Genomic DNA, 23,800 nt, shown 5'->3' with positions numbered 1-23,800 from the left:
GGTGGACAGACACGAGGCAATGGTGTCTTTCAAACTGGATAAAACAGACACAGAGCAAGTGTGTTGCTTTGGACTAAGGCTAGAAGAGCGTTTCTTCACCAGGGGCACAATATTTAACAAAATCGATCTATGTCTTCCATTTATTGAGATGCTGTTAACAAGGGCCCGGTTTCTTTTCGAATGGAATTTTACACATTCAGCAGCAAGGCCGCTGGCCTACATTTCTTGGCGTTTGAGCATCCTCCAGAGGTCTGGCCTCTGCGGCTGAGAATAGAGCTAAGAGATTGATTTTATACAGGGGAAAAATACTATGCAGGAAGGCAATTTCTGAAATACAAGTTCCTTGTTCTTCTTTGTATAAATCCCTTTAAAGAGTTTTTGGAAATTGTTGATATTACTGTAACCATGGGAAAGCCTACTTAAAACTGGCCTTAAATAACAGTTCAAAATGAATCAAGAAGTACTTATTAAAACCTTTGAATAGCACACAGTGTAGTGCACAAAAAGACTTTTTTTCAAAGGCTCCTCATAAAATACAGAAATGTGCTAAATTGACAAAAGAATTTTTCCACTATACAAATGGACATTTGTCCAGACAGAGGAATCTGTGTGTTCACATGTGGTTCACTCCTCCACATGAGCATAAAAAGGAAAAAAATAATGGGGGCAGAGAAGGTGGATGTTACATTCACCTCCTCCCAGGACCAAACTGTAATTACAACTAAAATATAGAGCAATCAACTTAAGTAACCAATTGTGTACTAGCTAAGAGAAGTCTCATAATCCAGAATGTACAGAAGAAGCCTCATTGAGGCTGGTAGGAAAGGTGGAGATGCAAAAAGGGCTGGACCTGCTCCCGTGGGTGGTGGCTCAGATCCCCAAGGGATAGCTCAGCTGCAGAGGTTCTCCCTGGGGAGTGCAGGGTCTCAACCCCCAGCTAGGCTGCCTAGCCCAAAGCACAAGAGCCAACAAGAGCAGCCCACCTAGCATCTGGCTGTGAGAAACACTGGGGATTCTGTCTACCGGGGAGAAACGGGAATCCGCTAGAAACACAAGGGTCCTCTTGAAGGTCCAACACACAAAATCTCATTGGCAGCCACTCACCCTGTGCTCCAGCAGAGGGAGGGTGGATCAGAATAGCACTGCATGAGGAGAGATGGGGGTTTGTGTCTCTGGAGAAGGAACTGAAGGGACAGCTACCAAGGTCACTGAGCTGAGTTCCTATGCCATACCACGGATGCCATTATTATTATTATTATTTTTTTTTTTGTATTTTTCTGAAGCTGGAAATGGGGAGAGACAGTCAGACAGACTCCCGCATGCGCTCGACCGGGACCCACCCGGCACGCCCACCAGGGGCAAAGCTCTGCCCACCAGGGGGTGATGCTCTGCCCCTCCGGGGCGTCGCTCTGCCGTGACCAGAGCCACTCTAGCGCCTGGGGCAGAGGCCAAGGAGCCATCCCCAGCGCCCTGGCCATCCTTGCTCCAATGGAGCCCTGGCTGTGGGAGGGGAAGAGAGAGACAGAGAGGAAGGAGGGGGGGGGGGTGGAGAAGCAAATGGGCACTTCTCCTATGTGCCCTGGCCAGGAATCGAACCCGGGTCCCCCGCATGCCAGGCCGACGCTCTACCATTGAGCCAACCGGCCAGGGCGATGCCATCATTTTTGAATGGCACATTCCCCTCCATAAGGCACCAGCCTGGGGGAAGGCAGTAGCCCCATCCCGCAAAGTGTGTACTCTGCTGAGGAGTCAGCTGCCTGGGACCCACTAGCCTCACACTTGGGGCTCCCAATGGTCTCACCCTCCCAACTCCTAGCAGCTCCGCCCTGCTGATTTCTGGGCAGAATCTGAGACAGAGTTGTGTGGCTCTGAGGCAGGGGCCACTTTCTACACCTTCCCCACCAACACGACTGGCACCTCCCCATCACAGGAGACCCACTAGCCCCATCCTCCTGTCTCTGAGCAACCCTGCCCAGCTGAGATCTTGTTCCAGGCAGAATCAGGGACAGACTGAGTTGTGCGGTTCTAGGATGGGGGACATTTTCTTCTCACACACCTGACCAGAGTAGAGCCGTCCCTTCACATAGCCAAACCTTGGTCTGTTTGGGTCTGAAAACCTCTGCTGGCCTTGCCCTGATGACTCCCTGAGACACCCTCCCCCCCACACACACACACCTCTCCACCACAAAGAAATAAGAGAACCCAGTGGGTGGCAACTAGACTTAATAGTATATCCTAGGACATATGCTGACTGGTCTCTGACTCAGTACTGGCACTGAGTTTGAACCTGTATTGAACTGGTGAAAACTATCCACCTATACCAGTGACTCACTGAGAATCTGAGTCATGCAACTCAAGTACCACCAGAGGCCCTTTCAGTGACTGAGCCTAACAGGAAGCCAACAGGCAGAAAAAAGTAGAGGTGGATCTCAGGTTGTTTTGGAACTTTTGTTGACTTGCCCCCTGGGCCTGGAGCTAGTAAAAGCCAGTCTTGGCACGCAGCTTGGTCCTTCCTGCACATACTCAGGCCTAGCAGAGACAGTCAAAAGCTGTAGGTCACTTTCTAGCTCCAAAAAGTTTACCCAGGGCCAGTCACAGGCAGCGTGTGACACCAGAGTCCCTTCCAGGAGGCACCATACCAACACACCCACTGGCCAGCTTCAGACCACATCAGAGCAGGATCCAATTAGCTTCAAAGGGGCATGTCCAAAGGGGGTGCTAGGCAGGCACCAGACCCCGCTCAGGTGAATTCCACTTCATGTGTTCAGCATCTGAACAGTAGTTCACACACTGTGGCCGGGTTGATACTCATAGTCAGCCAGCCTGGGGGACCCCATGCACGAATGGGCTAATAGCAATCAAGACTCAATTATGATAGGAGGGTACATATAACCCATACCAAGGACGTTCCTGGAGCATGCAGCTCCAGTGATCAAGAAGACGATACCACTGGGACACATAGAACACCTACTATATAAGGCCACCCTACCAAGACTGGGAGTCATAGCAGATTTATCTGATACACAGAAACAAACACACAATGAGGCAGCAAAAATGGGGAGACAAAGAAATATGCCCCAAATAAAGGAATAGGAGAAATCTCTAGAAAAAGAGCTAAATGAAATGTAAGGTAAGCAATTTATCAGATATAGAGTTCAGGAAATGGTTATAAGGATGCTCAAGGAACTTAATGAGACCAACAACAGCATAAAAAAGACACAAACTATTAAAAAAGAGTCCGTCAGAAATGAAAAAAATACAGTATCTGAAATGATAAATTAATTCAGTAAAGTAGCAGGATACAAAATAAATATCCAGAAATCAATTGCATTTTTATACACCAATAATGAACTATACAGAAAGGGAAATGAAGAAAACAAACCTATTTACAACTGCATCAAAATACTGAAACACCTAGGAATAAATTTAAACAAAGATGTAAAAGACCTGTACCCAGAAAGTTATAAAACATTGAAGAAGACACAAATAATTGGAAGCATATACTATATTCATGGGTAGAAAGAATTAACATCTAAAATATCCATACTACTTGAATCAATCAACACAATTCTTACCAAGATACTATTGACATAATTCACAGAACTAGAACACTATTCCAAAAATTTATATGAAACCACAAAAGACCCCAAACAGCCACAGGAATCCTGAGGAAGAACAAAGTTGGAAGAATCATGCTAGCTGTTATCACACTACACTACAAGACCATATTCATCAAAACAGCATGGTACTGGCATAAAAACAGACGTATAGATCAATGGAACAGAACAGAAATCCCAGAAATAAACCCATGCCTTTATGGCCAGTTAATATTTTGACAAAAGAGGCAAGAGCATACAATGGGCTTTGGATACATGCAAAAATAAAATAAAACTGAACCACCTTTTTACACAGTACTCAAGAATAAACTTAAAACAAATTAAAGATGTATATGGTAGACTTGAAACTGTACAAATTTTAGAAGAATACATGGTCATTAAAATATTGGGTATTATTTCTTGTAGCAATATTTTTTCTGATTACTTCCTTGGGCAGGGGTAACAAAAGAAAAAATAAACAAGTGAAACTACATTAAACTAAAAAGTTTTTTGCACAGCAAAAGAAACCATCAACAAAACAACCCACTGAGTGAGAGAACATATTCATGAATAACACACCAGATGAAGGTTAATATTCAAAAGAAGACAACAATTTCCAAATCTGTAGAAGTAGGAAGAGTTCAACATTTACCTTAAAGGCTTCCACCCATTGTCTTCCATTTTTATTAAGGAAAGCTTTTAAACCTTTTAGACACTAAATATGTAGCTTCTAAAGGAGAACACTTAATTAGGAAAATAAAGTTCCAATGGTTTATTTTCCTTTTGGGTTCTGAGAAATTCTTTATGCAACTTGCACAGGAAATAGTATTTGACAATCCAGATTCATGCTGGTTGACAATTCCTAATTTTCTTTGTTTCTGTGCACCCCAGGAAGAAAAAAAAATTATTCTGTGCTGAAACTGGTTAAACCTGGGTTTCTTTCTGTTTTGTTTTAAGTTTGTATTTTGTCATTTGTGATGGATGTTTGCTGAAATAATGCGACAGGAAGGGCTACAAATTTTAAACTGGACCCTCATTATATATAACCAGCAAGTAAAGCTACTCATGGTCAAAAAGTCAGAAAGGAGGGAGGTAGGGAAGGCAGAAAGAAAGGCTCTCTGGTGGGTTAGAAGCAGAGGGATGAGGTGACTTTTAGGATTCTTTGGCTCAGCTGGTTTCTAGGTATGTTTTCTAAACCAAATTCTTGTTTGATGAACTGCAATGTCCTGAAGGGGACATTGGACCAGGTGTATTTAAAACAACCTTAACTGCAGGCCCTGGCCAGTTGGCTCAGTGGTAGAGCGTCGGCCTGGCGTGCAGAAGTCCGGGTTCGATTCCCGGCCAGGGCACACAGGAGAAGCGCCCATCTGCTTCTCCACCCCTCCCCCTCTCCTTCCTCTCTGTCTCTCTCTTCCCCTCCCGCAGCCAAGGCTCCACTGGAGCAAAGATGGCCCGGGCGCTGGGGATGGCTCCTTGGCCTCTGCCCCAGGCGCTAGAGTGGCTCTGGTCGCGGCAGAGCAACGCCCCGGAGGGGCAGAGCATCTCCCCCTGGTGGGCAGAGCTTCGCCCCCTGGTGGGCGTGCCGGGTGGATCCCGGTCGGGCGCATGCGGGAGTCTGTCTGTCTCTCCCCATTTCCAGCTTCAGAAAAATAAAAAAAAATAAAAAATAAAAAATAAATAATAAATAAATAAAAAATAAAACAACCTTAACTGCAAATTCTGCGAGAGTGACTATATCCATAAAATTTCTGTACATCCCTGAGTCAGAAGAGGAAAAGTTAATGAGAAAAACCTACTGGCAATGTCTGGGGACCAAACTCAGTTAGGAGGAGATTACCCAACCTGGCTGGGTCTGTGTTAAAGAGAATTAGCAAAATAATTAGCAATAGAACTTCACTTTGTATTGGTTCTATGAGGATTAGTCACTCAAATTTTATCCTTCTAAATCAACATCTGTACATCATTGTACCTATAAAATTCAGAGTTTGGGTTAGAGTTGAGGTTGCTCTATTTTTCTTTATTTAGGATATATGAGCTGTGTGATTAAAAGCTCATATATCCTCACTGGTTTGGAACCAAGTTCCACCCTTACTAGCTTTGTAGCCTTGGGCACATTATTTATGATTTCTGTACTTAATTTCCTCATCTGTATAGTGGGTAAAATAACTGTTCCCACCATATGGAATTAATATGGAGAATAAATTGGTTACTATATTTATTTACTCATTTATCTGTCCACCACACTTGCCAAGGCCTGTATTGGATATGAGGAGAGTTAGGAGCCTCTAGTCTAGAGATTTGGAAAATGTTGTATTATTGTGTGTGTGTCCTCATCAATATGTCTCAGAACAGGGGTCTTCACAGGATGGCCCTTGGGCTAAATCCAGCTTGACACCTGTTTTTGGAAATGAAGTTTTATTGCAATACAGCCATGCCCAGTCATGTAAATATTCTATATGGCTGCTTTCATGCTACAACCACAGAGTTTAGTAGTTATTGTAAGGCTTACAAAGTTGAAATTATTTACTGCCTGGCCCTTTACAGAAATAATATGCTTATTGTGTTTTGGAACATCTAGAGGAGAGGATTTTGCCTTCCACAGCTTTCAAACTAGGAGATTCTGAGACTGAATATGATTCACTTGTTCACCAAGATAATGGTGTGAGCATAGAGGAATAAATGATGCCGAACAAGGGCTTGGATAGAAAAAAAGACCTCTAAAGCAGCCAGAAAACAAGAAGACCCCCTTAGGAAAGTTGATGATAAGCAGAGTTTTATGAGAGCAAAAAGTATGATTCAGATACCCCTGTATAGGCAAAGAAGAGAGTGTCTAGTTTTTCACATGGAACAACCTAACTATAGCAAAATGAACGTGCTCTTAATGTGATGCCCAAAGCATCCATATGCAGCATGAGGGTGCTTCCTAGCCCCACCTCCTAGCATATGCCTTCCCAGTCATAAGTACCTGACTTATGTCAATGCCTGAACATTGCCTTGTTCTAGCCCTAGAACACACATCTCAATTTCTGATTGCTTAGCACATACATCATGGGGCGAAGGCTTCATCCATATTCCTGCCCCATATCCTATCACAAATATAGTCCTCAAGCCTGACAGTGCTCAGTGTACCCTCTAGAAATACACTGAGGGCTGACAGGTATAGAGCCCAAGGTCCACAGTGACCTAAAATGAACTGTAAATATCTTCTTTCTCCTCAGCCTTATAAATTCCATAAAATTTGGTACAATAATGAGGTACAATATTTCTTCTCTATGATCTCATCTAGCCTGGCAGCAATGAATGACATTTGGGGTTCTAAATAGGTATGATAAATTATTGAATATAAGTGAGAACCTTTCTCAAGAATGCCTACAGCCTGACCAGGCAGTGGTGCAGTGGATAGAGTGTCAGACTGGGATGCAGAGGACTCAGGTTCGAAACCCCAAGGTCACCAGCTTGAGCGCGGGCTCATCTGGTTTGAGCAAAGCTCACCAGCTTGAGCCCAAGGTCGCTGGCTTGAGCAAGGAGTCACTCAGTCTGCTATAGCCCCCCCACCCCGGGTCAAGGCACATATGAGAAAGCAATCAATGAACAACTAAGGTGCTGTATGTAGCGAAGAATTGATGCTTCTCATCTCTCTCTCCCTTCCTGTCTGTCTGTTTCTATATGTCCCTTTCTCTATCTCTCTCTGTCTGTGTCACAAAAAAAGAAAAGAATGCCTAAAATGGTGGAGGCATGGGATGGGGGGGAGGGTCCCCATATAGGAAACGTTAAATTTCATGGGCTCACATTAATTCATCGTTACACTGTGAAGTCACTCCAGAGTACCCTTAAGATTCCTAGCTCCATAAATTTACCACCAATGATGGGTGAGTTATTTGCCCAATCACAATCTTTTTAAATTAAGGAGACATTTGAAGAACTCTACTCTCCTGGAGATTTCCTCTGGGATTTCAATTGAACCCTTTAAGTGAAGGGGCTCTTGTAAATTTAATAACTGGGATATAAAACCTATTAGAATAACCAACTCTGTAATGCTTGCTGTTGCTACCTCACAGGCACAGTGTTTTCCTATTACCTGTAAGTTCACTAGCTCTGAAGAAAAGCTGTATATTTCCTTGCATTTGACTACATCTCTGGCAAGATGAATATTGAAATGGCACGAAAATTCTGACAGTACATTAAATAAATGCATTGGCGTTTCTGTATCTGGATGTCGAGGGTTTAATCTGCATTATGGTGCTGTCTAAAACTGGTAATAAAACAGAGGAGTAATATGTCAAGATAAGGTCCCAATGTCATATAATAGTGACATGTGCTACCTCATAACAAGGGCATAATGAAATATACTAGGGAGAAAGGATTCTTATAAAAAAAGAAGCCATGAACTTCTTTCTGATAATTGCTGGAACTAGAGATGGGGAACATACAATCTATGTTCTCTGTTCTTTTCAGCTTCTGGACCAGGTTTAAAAGTCATCCATCTACTTGGTGTTACAGCATAAGATGGAAGGCTTTGGCCAGTTCATAAGAACCCCTTAACTTCTCTTCTCATTCTTAGAGATGGTCATATTATACCTACCTCATTCTCCTGGTCCCAGCTGATTGGACTAGAAGTAGAGAAGACTGGGAATTTAGAATTACCACTGAAAGATACTAATTTAGCTTATGCTGGTCACTTATACAAAGACATGAACAACACATGGTAAAGTGCTATATTTTACCTGACACAGGAACTTAAAAATAAGTACAAATTATTATTAATTTCAAAATTATATCATTTTGGATATACAAAAATGACACTTCATTTTTCTGTAATAAAACATTTCTAATTGGAGCCATATTTATTTCTAATGCAAAATATTTATCTGGTTACTTCCAGGGAAAAAAGATTGGTTTCACATCATTCAGACATAAAACATATTTCCTCTGAGAGTTTTCTCCCTCTTGCTCTTTATTTAACATTTTTGAAACATTCACAAATGCCTTTGAGGAGAATTGCCAGATAAAATACAAAACATCCCATTAAATTGGACTCGCATAAACATTTATAAAACAAAATATTTAGTGTAAGTATATCCTATGCAGTATTTGGGATATACTTATACTAAAATATTATGTGTTGTTTATCTGAAATTCAAATTTAACTGTGCATCCTTTATTTTCATTTGTTAAATCTGCCAGCCCTCTGTTGAAGTTGAGGTGCAAACAACTGCTTCCCCAGGGTGATCACTGCTGTCCTTGTGCTGACCACCTGCTCCATTCCTAACTCGCCTCTACATGGTTTTTCCATTTTCCTGCTTGTACCTGAAGACCTGCCATGGCCTCTGGCTGTCACATGGCCTGAGTCATGCTCCTTGTTGCCCCTATGTCCTGGCTCCTTGGTGTCTTCTTTCTCAGTCACTTTTTTTTTTTCCTCATTTTTTTTTTTTTTTATTCCTGAAGCTGGAAACAGGGAGAGACAGTCAGACAGACTCCCGCATGCGCCCGACCGGGATCCACCCGGCACGCCCACCAGGGGCGACGCTCTGCTCACCAGGGGGCGATGCTCTGCCCCTTTGGGGCGTCGCTCTGCCGCGACCAGAGCCACTCTAGCGCCTGGGACAGAGGCCAAGGAGCCATCCTCAGCGCCCGGGCCATCTTTGCTGCAATGGAGCCTTGGCTGCGGGAGGGGAAGAGAGAGACAGAGAGGAAGGGGGGGGGTGGAGAAGCAAATGGGCGCTTCTCCTGTGTGCCCTGGCCGGGAATCGAACCCGGGTCCCCTGCACGCCAGGCCGACGCTCTACCACTGAGCCAACCGGCCAGGGCCTCTCAGTCACTTTTGAGTGATCTCCCTGCCAGCCACTCTGAAGGCTGCAGGGTAACTGGAGGCTGTCTCAGGAATGCTTATGTGTAGATATAACCACCCTACGTCTGTTATACCATGTTAACATGAGAGATAGGGGAGGAGAGAGCCTTCCCAATGAAATAAACTTGATTATGATGTGAATTGAAAAATAAATGCAAGAAGTGATTCCTAAGAAGATAAACAAATGTATCAGGAAAACCAGAATTTTTTTTTTAAATTAACACTTTAGGCAAGGCTATAAGATAAAAAAAATGAGATAAAAACAATAAGGGGATGGTATATATTCTTCTAATATATTTGAAAATCTCAATAAAATGTATTAAATATTTGAGAAATTGTGTTACCAAAATTGACTCAATGAAATTTTTAACAGTTTAATAAAGATGGGAAAAATAAACATTTGGTTAAGGAGTGATCTCTAAAATTTCTATGCAAGAGTTTTATGACTGATTTTTCTGGGTGTTTCTATAAACTGATGATCTTTATACTTCTAAAGCAAAGAAGATAGTTTAAAACTGGCATTCAAGATACAATCCAACCAAAAAAAACATACATACACACACACATGTGCGTGCACACACACGTAGATCAATCACATGTATACAGAAGCAAAAATTTAAATATACAAGTCCATCAAAACAGTAAAGCAATTTTTTTGCAATAAAATGAGTTAATCAGTAATGTAAAAAAAAATCTATTAACACATTTAACTTTACTCAAGAAGTAAAATGATAGAGCTACTTATTAGATAATAAAAAGGAAATTCAGTATTCTTAGATAATTTCTCAAGAGGATTTATAAAGAATGTATATCATAAGGCAACTTCAATAAACTCACAAAGAAGACAGAAGTACCTTTTATTTACTATTATTACTGAACATATTTTTGGAAATTCTATCAGGGTATTATATTTGCAAATGATATGAAGCTGAAATATAAGGAAAAAATAAAATTACAGTTATATACTGGTATGATTATATATTTAGAAAATTCAAGAGGATAACTTTAAATATCTCAGAACTTATAAAAATACAATAAAGTAGTTAGATATAAATACGTATTTTACAATTGTCCTCTGTACAAGCATTTGTAGTTAGAAGCTTTAAAAAGACTCTATACATGGTGATATTAATAACTGTAAAAAATTTATAAATAACCTCAGTAAAGCACATGTAGGTCCTCTATGAGAAAAAAAATCAGTCTATGGTGCTGAAATATTTATAGGTAAAATGATATAAAGTCTGTGATTTCTTTTTCAGTATAAGGAAGAGTAGAAAAAGATAGATATGAAACTAGATTACCCATGAATTCATCCTATTGAAGGCATGTGATAGACCCACAGGACTTTATCTTTGCTCTTGTATATGTTTCAAATTCTTCATAATATAGTGTTAAAAAGAACATTGTGTGAAATAAGAGAGATGTGAATACACAGAGAGGTAAATACCATGTTCCTAGATAGGAAGGCTGAAATAATGCTAACATGATAAATTTTCTCAAATTAACTCATCGGTTTAATATAACCCTCGGAAAAGCCCAGTACAATATTTTTGTCTTAAAAGAAAAAAATGTACCCAAAATCCTTTTAGAAGAATATGCAGATGAAAATAAATGCTTTTGTTGAAAAGAGTGAGTGAAGACTTGGTATTTTGAAACTACAATAATTACAGCAATGAGGACTTGGCAAAACCGTTCACGGCATATGCCACCTTTCGGTCCACTATGAAGTTCCTAAATGTGGTCTTCAAGATGAAGGAAAACTATACAAGATGAAGCCTCAGAGACATAGAAAACAATAAAGATATATTCAAAAAAACTATTCATAGAGAATTTTTGTAAAAGCCCCAAATTGGAATTATCCATCAACATAAAATGGATAGACAGACTGTGATATACTCATGTGAAATGGCATAAAACCAGAAATGATCGATCATCAGATTGTGTCACAGTGTAAATGAATCTCACGGACACAAGGTAAATTGGAACAACAACAGAACCAAATGGAAAAATACATAGTGTAATAGTGTATGATTCCATTTATACAAAGTGCAAACAGGCAAAAGTAAACTACGTTATTTGAGGATATATAACCGCAATGCGAAATTAAAAAGAAAAGCAAGAAAAGTCAGTAACAGGAGGGAGCACAAGAGGAACTTCCGGTTTCCTGTTCTTTGTTTTAATCTGTGTGGCCATTACCTGATTATTCCTATTACGATAATACGTTAAGATTTTATAGCTTCCTATTTCATAAGTTTTACTTGAAAAACATTAAAAGACCAACATCTTCCAAGTTCCTCATAATAAACTACCAGATAAGAGATTGTATTCTGCCTGACCTGTAACCACAGGTCAGTGGATAGAGCATCAACCTGGGACACTGAGGTTCCAGTTTGAAGTCCTAGGCTTGCCTGGTCAAGGCACATAGGACATTGAAGCATTGAACAACTGAAATGAAGCAACTGTGAGTTGATACTTTGTGCTCCTTCCTCCTCCTCTCTGTAAAATCAATAAATAAAAATCTTTAAAAAGGAGAGAGAGATTAAATTCCTTCTGCAATGAATAAAACTCCCTAGATTGTGACTTGCCACTGGCATCATAAAGGCCTAATGGCAGGTATGTTTGCTGTGTGAATGAACATAAGTGCATATGCACTTGCTGCATGAGGTATATGCACCTTTAATATCAATATGGTGACTACTTTACAGTTGTTCTTTTTCTACCCGGTCCACAACTAATTTCCTTATTGTATGCCACTAACAATTTCTATACAGATTAGTGTTTAACTACACTTGTTAAAAATCTATATAAAGTAAATATATATTTGCTACCACTGAATTATCCACAAAATTAGAACACTCCTCTTATTCACCTAGACTGGTCTTGACACTTTGAATTGGCATGGAAGACAAACCCAGAAGGGAAAAAAAAATGGCTCCTTGAAACATTTTGGCCTTGAAACAACAAAGCTAGAAAGTGTAATTAGGAGTGTCAGATATATTTTCAGATATGTTTCTTGGAAAACAGAAAATATGACAACTAGAATTGTGCAAAGAAAAATAAATGGAACATTGTATTCCAAGAAGTCAAAAGGGTCCCAAATATCATAACAGAAAGTAGAAATGGAAAAGAAAGCCTTGTGGCAGTGAGTTAATAGTAGAATATAAGGGGGCGGAGCAGATGCTTGGAATTCTTTAAAAATGCTAAACCCAAATTTGGGCTTACCCACTGAGGCAGGTGTGGCATGCTAATTATAACATGAATTTTTTTCAACAACTTCTTTTTATGCCCCTACCCTTATATTTCTCATTTTTCTTGGATTTTAACTTATGTAATTTTTCTATTATTTTGAGTCCCTAATCAGTTTTGTTACAAGATAGGAGAGACCATATTTAATCTGTAAATACAATCCTCTTGCTGGGATATTTTTCACTGATAGTTTTTTTTTTTTTTTTTTGTATTTTTCTGAAGCTGGAAACAGGGAGAGACAGTCAGACAGACTCCCGCATGCGCCCGACCGGGATCCACCGGCACGCCCACCAGGGGCGACGCTCTGCCCACCAGGGGGCGATGCTCTGCCCCTCCGGGGCGTCGCTCTGCCATGACCAGAGCCACTCTAGCGCCTGGGGCAGAGGCCAAGGAGCCATCCCCAGTGCCCGGGCCATCTTTGCTCCAATGGAGCCTTGGCTGCAGGAGGGGAAGAGAGAGACAGAGAGGAAGGGGGGGGGGTGGAGAAGCAAATGGGCGCTTCTCCTATGTGCCCTGGCTGGGAATCGAACCCAGGTCCCCTGCACACCAGGCCGACGCTCTACCGCTGAGCCAACCGGCCAGGGCCCACTGCTAGTTTTTGTTGAATTGGAGATGACGAAAGGACACAGAATTAGAGTTTCGTAGTTTTTCCATTTTGGTCATTTTCTTAGAAAATCTGTAGTCCTCTGTGATAATTGGCAGAAAAGTAAAGGTTGGGGTCCTATGCTGAAATGGGCTGGCTGCCACACAGAATGAATTCTTCACCTGGAAAAATATCAGGGAGATTCAAACACTCTTGCGGCTCTCCAGAAACCGACAGAAAAAAAAAATTAAATCCAATAGTGGGCAACACCCCAACTCATCTAAGTCAAGCTGATGAAATAAATGTAGTTTAATCAGTAGGACCAGGTGTCAGCCACCCAGAGGCTTGAAGGAACTCAAGGATGAAATTGGGAAACCGTTGGCCAACACGCCGCATCCAACATTACAAGTCACCACAGCCAGCAAACTGGCAGATTGTGAATGTCATTCTGTTTATTAGAAGGGGTCAAGAGAGGATCCAAGGAACCTTAGAAAAGCAAGTATTTCTTCCGCTTGTCCAGTCTCCAATAAAGAACAGCATCATTAGACACTAAAACAAAAATAGCCCCTAGGGGAAAGACAATATGGTTTCTGAAAAAGGAACGCATGAGTCACTGATTTATTATTAGGCTCTGAAGCACACAGATAAAAGGCCAAATGTTGGCACAGTTTAGAGTAAAGGCTTTTTTTTAAAGTGCCAACATGAAATAGGAGATGTGAACAGACAATGGATATATCAAACCATATGGATAAGTCAAAGAATTTCTACACTCTGTCAAAAATAATAGTCTTACTTATTAGCGAGAAGGGAGACTCTTTGAGACTTGAAAGAGATCAGGTTGCGATTATAATGGAACAAGTACTTCATACGGCAGGTAATAAATTTAAAACACATTATCATTTGATAGTATTGGAAAAAGACACAAAGATTATCGTAAGAAATATTTTTATTGAGCATTAGTTGAGTGTCAGGCTTTGTACTAAGTAGAAGGACTACAGCAATGAATGAGACCCCATCTGCCTTCCAGTAGCTAACTATATAGATGATTATCTCAACCATGGAATAGATCCTGCATTGGGACCTGTGCCCATTTATGACAAGATGGTAACTACTCACTGAAATCAAGTAGTATAATAACAATTATGTAATAACACACCCCTTGGAGCCATAGTTTGCAAAGGATTTATTACACTTGGTTATATGGAGCATGGATCTAAAGCAAAGTACAAATCCCCTTGTTAAAATTAATGACAACTGCAATTAACAACAAATAAACCCTAAACCCCATTATTATTAATTATTATTATTATTATTGGTGTAAAAAGACATAATGGATTTTGAACATCTGTAATTCACACACTAATCATTATATCTCTTTACCTCATGGAGAAGGAAAGAGACATAATAGGAGTGTTTGTAATGACTGGTGACATCATGTGAGGTTTTTTAGTTTTGGGGCACTTTTTTTTGTATTTTTCTGAAGTGAGAAGCGGAGAGGCAGAGGGCAGAGAGACAGACTCCCACATGCACCCAACCAGGATCCACCTGGGATGCCCACTAGGGGGCGATCCTCTGCTCATCTGGGGCATTGCTCCATTGCAACCTGAGCCATTCTAGCACCTGAGGTGGAGGCCATGGAGCCATCCTCAGTGCCCCGGCTAACTTTGCTTTGATGGATTCTTGGCTGCAGGAGGGGAGGAAAGAGATAGAAAGAAAAGAGAGGGGGAGGGGTGGAGAAGCAGATGGGTGCTTCTCCTGTGTGCCCTGGTTGGGAATCAAACCTGGGACTTCTATACTCTGAGCTGACACTCTACCACTAAGCCAACCAGCCAGAGTGTAGGTTTTTTTTTTTTAATGTGATGTGTTCCTATAAAAATGCATATGCACAAATTTCCAAAAGACTCATGAAAATAAAGTGAACTTTTGCTGATTATAATTTTAAAAGGGGGCTATTTACTAACCATGAATTCGATCAGTTCTGTCGGTTTTATGCAATTCTCAACCTTGCTGCAAAGTTTAAAATGAATTTTCTCAGTTCAAGTAAAATCATTCAAGATATGGAGAAAAATTTTGGCAGTATCAAGTCTAGGAGATTGATGTCTCTTCTACAAGTCAAATGCTTCTTCTTTCTAATCAGTTTTAAGCACATACCTTCACCCCCTTTTTTTTGCTACATTAGTTAGGAAGCTGTCATTCCAAAGAAATGTATAAAGTATGTGCATAGGGAGAGGATGAGTATTCTCTGGCATAAAAGAAAAAACATTTTTTTTGATGATCAGATCATTCAGTATTTTCAAACCATCTAATGACACTTCCATAGGAATCCATGAGGATAAACAAGAGCTAAAAGAGAAATTCACAAAAGAAGATAGAGTTTGTTATGTTTTTCTGATAAATCTACTTCCTCAAATTTAAATGGTCTGAGAGACAGCACATTTTCAAGTGCTGTATTCCAGTGAAATTTCTCTGCCTTCTCCTGGGGGACCACATTGGGAGATGGTATTAGTCTCCTTTTTCTTCTTTCTCTTAACGGGCAGTGCCGGGCACATAGTCTTAAATGAATTTGCTACTCTTCCTCCATCTGCTCCTTCTCCTGAAGAGAAACTGAGACTACAGCCAGAGGCTTCTCTAAAATAAAGGTGAAAAGAAAAAAATTGCAAACTTAACTCTCCTTTTTCCTACCTTATTATTGAAACATATAAGTCAGAATTACATGTCAATAACTCTAACTAAAGAAGATCCCTGAGAAGGAGGTATAATATGTCCATAGATAAAATTAGAAGAAAATTGTTTATGTGTGTGTCTGTTAAGTGTGGGGTACAAATGACTTGCCCATTAAATTGATAAAGCTAAATAATCCTTTGATGTTAAAGAGATTTCTATAACATATGCACACACACACATACACACATGCATGCACGCACGCACACACACACACTCATACTCTGCTAGTGGAAAGTTAGGACTCTCTAGAAAGAAAATTAGGAAACAAGAATAAAAAGCATCAGGAAAGATGATCGAAGCTCTCCTACTTACAGGAATTTATTCCAAGGAAACAATAAAGGATGTGCAAAAATAGCCTCAAAGATGGTGGTCAAATCCATAATAGACCAAAATTAAAACCATCTAATTGGTCAGTAATAAGGGAGTCATCAGGTTCATTATAATATAGGAAAACAATAGGATATAATACAGCTATTAAAAATGTACACAGTACGAAAAAAAAAGAAAAAAGAAAGTACACAGTACATATTGAAATGGAACAATACTCAGTTTTGTTCAACAGAGAAAGCACGTTAAAAAGCAAAATATGTTATAATTTCTTTAGGTTAGGTATGTGTACATATGTATACATTTACATGTATTTGTGCATAATAAAATATATAAAAGGACATCTACAGTTATTTTTATTCTATGTCTCTTTTTCTTCATCTTTCTCCATATCTAAATTTTCTGATTTGCCTATAATATATACATACATGCATAATTTCTGAAATACACCTATAAAAATAGATATAGGTTTAAAAATTCATAGTATCAACAGTCTTTCTAAAAAGAAAAAGTCCCTTAAATTGTCTGTAGCTGCTAAGTTAAACAGGAAGTCCTTGTGAATTAATATTGGATGGTAATGGTAGATACAAATGAAGAGAAATAATCTATACTCAAAAAGTCATCTTATTAGCATGTTTCATGTTCTCGTATACTTGTTAGGTTTTGTAAAACTAAAAGTCCTTCTAATAAACACTAAAAATCAAAAAGCCAATATTGAGATTCTAAGAATAGCTTGCCGTTTATTTTAGATAAAGCATCAAAACTGTCATTGATACAAAATAGCTACATATATCCAACTTCTACTTTTGAAGTCAGCCTATTTATAATCACAGATATATTTAAAATCCCTGATTTTAGTTTATCTCTATGATGCAAAGAATACACTTTGTAATATGTACTGTCGTACACTTCAGTGTAATAGTACACTTCAGGAGCACAGCTCTGCTGTGTTTGTAAAGCACTCTTCTTCACTAATCAAAGAAATTAAAAATGCAAACACCACAAGCTAGTCAATCAGGAAAGCAGCAGAGTGAATGTTAGGGTTTTGAGGATACAAATTAGGGAATTAGTTTTTCCCTTAACAGAAGTATATTCACTGAGTAATTTGCTCCTTTAACTGTAGTTATCCCCTTCCATTAGCTGGAAAAGTAAGTCCAAATTAAAATCCCTATTTATCAATTACTGCTGGAAGCATGCTCAAGCCTGTGTAAGGGCGTAGGCAATAAAACTCACCAACTATAATTTTAATCATTGTTTAATCAGAGCTTTCAAAAGGAATAATTTGGGGAAGGGGAGAAATTGGAAACTCTTAGTTATTGTTGGCATGCAGATATTTCTGAGGACTTTTGATTTATTTACTCATCACATTTTTCAGCAAATTTTAATTGTTTCCTTGTTCAATAAAAACTTCTAGGCAGTGGAAATATAGTAGTGAATATAATGAAATAGTTCCTATCCTCATATGCAGCTTACATTCTAGAGGGAAGGAAAGTTAACACATGAGAAGTCACTATTACAAATCATGGTCAATGTACTTTAGAAGAAGATAACAGGGTTGGAGAAAGAATAAAGGGGAGATGCCAGTTTCCCTTGTGGAGTCTGGGAACCCTTGTGGAAGGACATTTAAGCTATGATACAAAGGGTGACAGTCATTCACACTCAAAATACTCTTCTCTCAATTTTTTTTTTTTTTCATTTTTCTGAAGCTGGAAACAGGGAGAGACAGTCAGACAGACTCCCGCATGCGCCCGACTGGGATCCACCCGGCACGCCCACCAGGGGCGAGGCTCTGCCCACCAGGGGGCGATGCTCTGCCCATCCTGGGCGTCGCCATGTTGCGACCAGAGCCACTCTAGCGCCTGGGGCAGAGGCCACAGAGCCATCCCCAGCGCCCGGGCCATCTTTGCTCCAATGGAGCCTTGGCTGCGGGAGGGGAAGAGAGAGACAGAGAGGAAAGCGCGGCGGAGGGGTGGAGAAGCAAATGGGTGCTTCTCCTGTGTGCCCTGGCCGGAAATCGAACCCGGGTCCTCCGCACGCTAGGCCGACGCTCTACCGCTGAGCCAACCGGCCAGGGCTCTTCTCTCAATTTTTACAGCATCACTTTTTCCTGATCTTACTCCTCTCTCTGTAGCCATTCCAACTCAGGCTTCACTGTGAGTTCCTCTTCTACATAATCTTTAGCTTCTGACGTTCTTCAGGTCTAAGTTCTACATCCTCTTCCTTTCTCACTCCAAAGTTCCTCCTAGGACAATCTATTCTACTCCTATGACCTCAACAATCCTCTACATGTCAATAATTCCCTAATATGCTTCTTCAGACTAGACCTCTTTTTCTAACTTTGGATCCGTATGTCAACTGCTGAAATGACATCTTCATCCGGGTATCTCATAGGAATCTCAAATTTAACAGAGCCAATGCTGAAATCAGAAGGTACTTCACTCTCAAATATTCTCTCCTTTAGCAATCTCCATCTCCTTAAATAGGACCATTCACTCAGTTGCTGTATCACTAATCAGAAAGTCAACCATGACACCTACTTCTTCCTTATCTCCCATGTACAACTGGTAATTCAGCCCTGTCTTATTGATTGCTAAAATATATCTTAAATTTTATCACATTGTTCTACCTCCTCTACCATCAACTCTTGCTTGGAAACTGTAAGCCCTTACTTATTCCTGTATTCATTCTTGCCCCTTTCCAATTCATTGCCTTAAATGAAAATCATTTCAGATTACTTCCACATTTTTAAAATTCTTCCATCCCTTGTTTTGAAGAACAAGTCTAAAATCATTAAAATGGTCTCTCAGATCCTGCTTGCTTTATCCACTGCCTAATCTCTTAGCCCTGTTTTATGCCAGTTTTAGCACTATTCTCTGTGCTTCAGCAACAATGGACTTCTTTCAGTATCTAAAATTAAAAAAAGACCTCTCTTTCTTAAAGAACCTGAGCATGCTGTTTTTTTTTCCACCTGGGACATTTCAGATCGCCCTACTGGGTATTCTCAGAGTAGCACACTACTTTCTGTATCAGATAGGAATGCATTTGGCTACAAGGAACAGATTACCCAATAAAAATAGTTTTACCGTTAAGACATTTAATTACCTCATGCCACAAAAAAGTCTGGAAGTAGGTAGTCCCAGGGTTAGTGCAACAATGCAAAATCATTAAGCAGGACCAAGACTTTTCCCATTTCTGCTCTGCCATTCTCTGTGTGTTCACTTTTTGATTTAGGGTCACTGTCTATGGTTACGAGGTCAGAGCCTTATGCATCGTGTTGAGATACAACTGCATTCAAAACAGGTGGGGGGAAAGCTCATCTCTTGTGTGTATCCCCTCTAGCAGAAAGGAAAACTGTTCTCAAAAGCCCCATCACATTTCCTCTACATCATATTAGCTGTATCTGTATCATGTGAAAACACTTAGAGGCAAGGGAGACTGGTTAGATGAATTTGGGACATAGAAGAGAAGGAGGTTGGAATGGCTATGGAATATATAATCAACAGTGTCTGACAAACTCTTTGGAACACTTATTAAAATAATAACTAAAGAACAGGGAAGTGTTTATTGACCATTATTGTGTCCATTTTTTAATTAGAATGTTTGGGTTTTTTTGGTGTTGAGTTTTATAAGTTCTTTATAAAGTTTGGATATTAATCCTTTATCAGATATAAAAACATGCTCAATGTCACCAATCAGAGAAATGCAAATTAAAACCACAATGAGCTATCACCTCACACCAGTCTTAATGTCTATCATCAATAAATCAACAAATGACGAGTATCGGCAAAGGTGTGGAGAAAAGGGAACCCTCGTGCACTGTTTGTGGGAATGGAGATTAGGACAGCCGCTGTGGAAAGCAATATGGATTTAACTTAAAAAGTTTAAATGGAACTGCCTTTTGACCCAGTGATCTCACTTCTGGGAATATATGCTAAGAATCCTGAAACACTACTTTGAAAGAATAGATGCACCTCTAAGTTCACTGCAGCATTATTTACAATAGCCAAGATCTGGAACATAATGGAATACTACATGGGCATAAAAAAGAGTGAAATCTTACCTTCTGTGAGCACGTGGATGGACCTAGAGAGCAGTACGCTAAGTGAAATAAGCCGGTCAGAGAAAGACAAGTACCATAGGATCTCACTTACATGTGAAATTTAATGAAAGAAATAAACTAACAAGCAAAACAGAGACAGACTCATACATAAAAGCAGGCTGACAGCTTTTGGAGTGGGTGAGCAAAAAAGGACAAAAGAAAAAGAAAGACAAAACTAATGGACACAGACAAGTGTGGTGACTGATGGGGTGGAGGGAGATGGAGGAGGGTATAGAAAAATAAATAGTGATGGATGAAGACTTGACTAAGAGGGGTGATAAACACACAACACAGTGTACAGATGGTGTGTTGTAGAATTGGGCTCCTGAAACCTGTATAATTATGTTAACCAGAGTCATCCCAATAAATTCAATTTTTAAAAAAGAATTAATTATAAAGAATGAAATAGGTATATTTTGTTCACTGTCTCCTCTGTGAGATTATATGCTTTTTGATTATGGGGGTTGTGTCTGTTTTGTAAGCTCAGAATCAGCACAGTGCCTGGCCTACATAGGAAATCAGTTAGAGTTGGTAGAATGAATGAATAAATGAATATGAAAGAGAACAACAGAGGCAGAAAATAGGTTAAAGAGAGAGAAAACTGCCAACACAAACTTCCTAAGCTGATTGTCATACTCACATCTCATGGTTCAGCCCTTTATTCCAGTTAATTTGAAAACAGTTTTTCATCCAAAAAAATTGCTAACTTTTGAAAGTGCTGAATTCAGGCGTCTACAGCCATACCACCCTGAACATGCCCAATCTCGTCTGAAAGTGCTCAATTCTTTGCACAATGAATACAATTTTTCTAACCTCTTAATTTTTTGCCAAGTGAGTAGACATAGGTATTATTGTTTTTATTGAGAACCAGGAATGAATTCTTTAAAAAAAAAATACAATTTTAACCCCTGCTAGAAAGTTAGATGATCCAGAAAATTTGAAATTGCTTCAAGTACATAAATGTAAATCAATTCTTGGCTAAATCATTCAGATACCATTCAACAAGAAAAATGTACAAAAGCTAGAAAATTGTTTAAAAGGAGTAGTCATAAAATTTTTGGTCTACATTTTCCACTCCTGAGAGCAGCACATCAACGGATAAGAACATCATTCAGATTGGCTCATTAGGGAGAATGCAGATAGAAAATGCCTGGCACATAAAAAATGCTTTTGTTCTTATATCTCGACCAAAGGAAATCCCAGGTTTACACCTAAGTCTGTCATGTCTTAACTATGTATCTCTGGGCAAGGTGAGTACGTTCTTTTGTTCACAAATAATATAATAATTCAGTTATAAACATGCATTCACTCTACAATCTAAAAATGTAAATGAAAAGTAATTAAATGTAATTGAATACAGTCAATGAATGGTAGCTAGCCTAAAACATTAAAGAATAAATTCATCTTCCCAAGAGTGTCTCTATCTACAGAGGCAGAATCTGTTCTTGGTTTCTGATGAACATTCTGTTTGGTTATCTCAAACCACAAAGGGTACTGACACCCAAACACCACCGTTTTTCTTCTCTTTTTCTTTTCTTTTTTTTTTTTAAAGAGAGGTGTAACTATCCACACAGTCAAGACTAGGTTTCAAATTTTAAATATGATTTGCATTTGAATAAAATTTCTTTTCTTTTTTTTTTTTTTTGTATTTTTCTGAAGCTGGAAATGGGGAGAGACAGTCAGACAGACTCCCGCATGCGCCCAACTGGGATCCACCCGGCACGCCCACTGGGGCAATGCTCTGCCCACCAGGGGGCGATGATCTGCCCCTCTGGGGCGGGGCATTGCTCTGCCGCAACCAGAGCCACTAGCGCCTGGGGCAGAGGCCAAGGAGCCATCCCCAGCGCCCGGGCCATCTTTGCTCCAGTGGAGCCTTGGCTGCGGGAGGGGAAGAGAGAGACAGAGAGGAAGGAGGGGGGGTGGAGAAGCAAATGGGCATTTCTCCTATGTGCCCTGGCCGGGAATCGAACCCGGGTCCCCCACACGCCAGGCCGACGCTCTACCACTGAGCCAACCGGCCAGGGCTGAATAAAATTTCTTAAAAAGAGAAAATGACTTTAGCATTGGCAAAGGGAGTCCCCTACGACAAAACGTGTAAACAGATGGCTGAGAAAGATCACCCACACGCTGCTCACAGATCTCGAGGAGGCATTTCTAAGAATGAAGAGGCACTTCCCAGCCTGGGCCACTTCCTACAAGGATCTTTCTTTAACCCACAGAAAACGGAGTTTATACCTCTCGCCAAGAGGGGCCTCAGCAACTCTTTCCTCACTTGCCTCACAGTAATCCAGCCAAGTTTTCAGCTCTCCCTAATGTTCCAAAAGAAGCTAAGTACCAACCACTTGAGAGAGACAATTCTCTAATAAATCAGAGCTCGATGATCAGCCCTGAACTAACATCTCCCCATATAAATGGGCTGTTAAGTCCCAGCCACGCATATTAAGCATTCAATTTAATGTATGACACACATCTGTTCCACTTTCTCACCGAGCAGAAGTTTCAAGATAACTTAAATCCCAGACTTAATCAAGAAGAAAAACATCTTGGCAGTGTTAAAAACTGATTTTTAAAATATAATCCAAATGAGAGCGAGAGAGAGACCATTCTTTGCCGTGACTAATGAGATTACATAATGCCTAAATCGAATCCACAGAATTACCTGAGCAGAAACACTCGCTCTTTCATCTGAGTTTATTTATCTTTCCTTTTGATGCCATCAACATAGACCGTAGACATTTACCAATATCTGGCCCAAAGCCCCAAAATATAATAAAAAATACATCCTCTGCAAACCCCATAATGGAACCCCTCTCGATGCCCAAAGGCTAAGAGGAAGACTCACAGATGTGTCCTTGACAAGCAGAGCGCAGCACTGAACTCCGGCCATCAGCATCTTGTGGGGGTTCCAGGCCACAGAATCAGCTCTGTTGTGTAAAGCAAATAAAACGATAAGGTAGGGAGGACACCTATTGGTTTCTGCTGGACGAGAGAAGACGATCACCATATGAAGCAACACACACATTCCGTCCTCATACCCCAGGTAGTACTCAATAGAATTCCTCGTTTGAGTAGTCTGGGAAATTTGGAGTCTTTTGGTTTATTTGTTTTCCTTCAAGTAAAGCAATTACTTGGTTTCTTTGTCTATTTTCAAAGCGTCACTTAAGTGGGCCAAGTCCAAAGAGAGTCCCACGCCTGTGTGAAAGATGCTGCATCCGGGCTCCGCACTTACCTCTGGACACCCTGCAGAAGCCTGCGGTGCTTTCTCGACAGCAAAGCTGAGCCACCCCACGAGGCCTGTGGAGAAACGGACATAACCAGAACATGTTATTTCAGTGGTCTCTGTGTACCAGCCAATTACCATAGAAAACCCTGAGTGA

General features: G+C 40.2%; 1 protein-coding gene across 2 annotated transcripts in view; it reads right to left on the bottom strand.

The window, feature by feature from the left end:
* The window catches only part of GADL1 (glutamate decarboxylase like 1), a 186,774-nt gene that overhangs the window by 98,122 nt on the left and 64,852 nt on the right, over positions 1-23,800 (bottom strand). For both annotated transcript variants that reach the window (XM_066350801.1, XM_066350802.1), the window contains exons 10-11: positions 23,653-23,717; positions 23,266-23,347 (exon numbers count right to left, since the gene is read on the bottom strand). In XM_066350801.1, coding sequence (XP_066206898.1) covers positions 23,266-23,347; positions 23,653-23,717 — 147 coding nt within the window. The remainder of the gene's footprint in view (positions 1-23,265; positions 23,348-23,652; positions 23,718-23,800) is intronic.

The sequence above is a fragment of the Saccopteryx leptura genome, chromosome 10 (genome assembly GCF_036850995.1).
Source record: "Saccopteryx leptura isolate mSacLep1 chromosome 10, mSacLep1_pri_phased_curated, whole genome shotgun sequence".
Taxonomy (NCBI): domain Eukaryota; kingdom Metazoa; phylum Chordata; class Mammalia; order Chiroptera; family Emballonuridae; genus Saccopteryx; species Saccopteryx leptura.
This window is presented reverse-complemented; position numbering and strand designations above follow the sequence as displayed.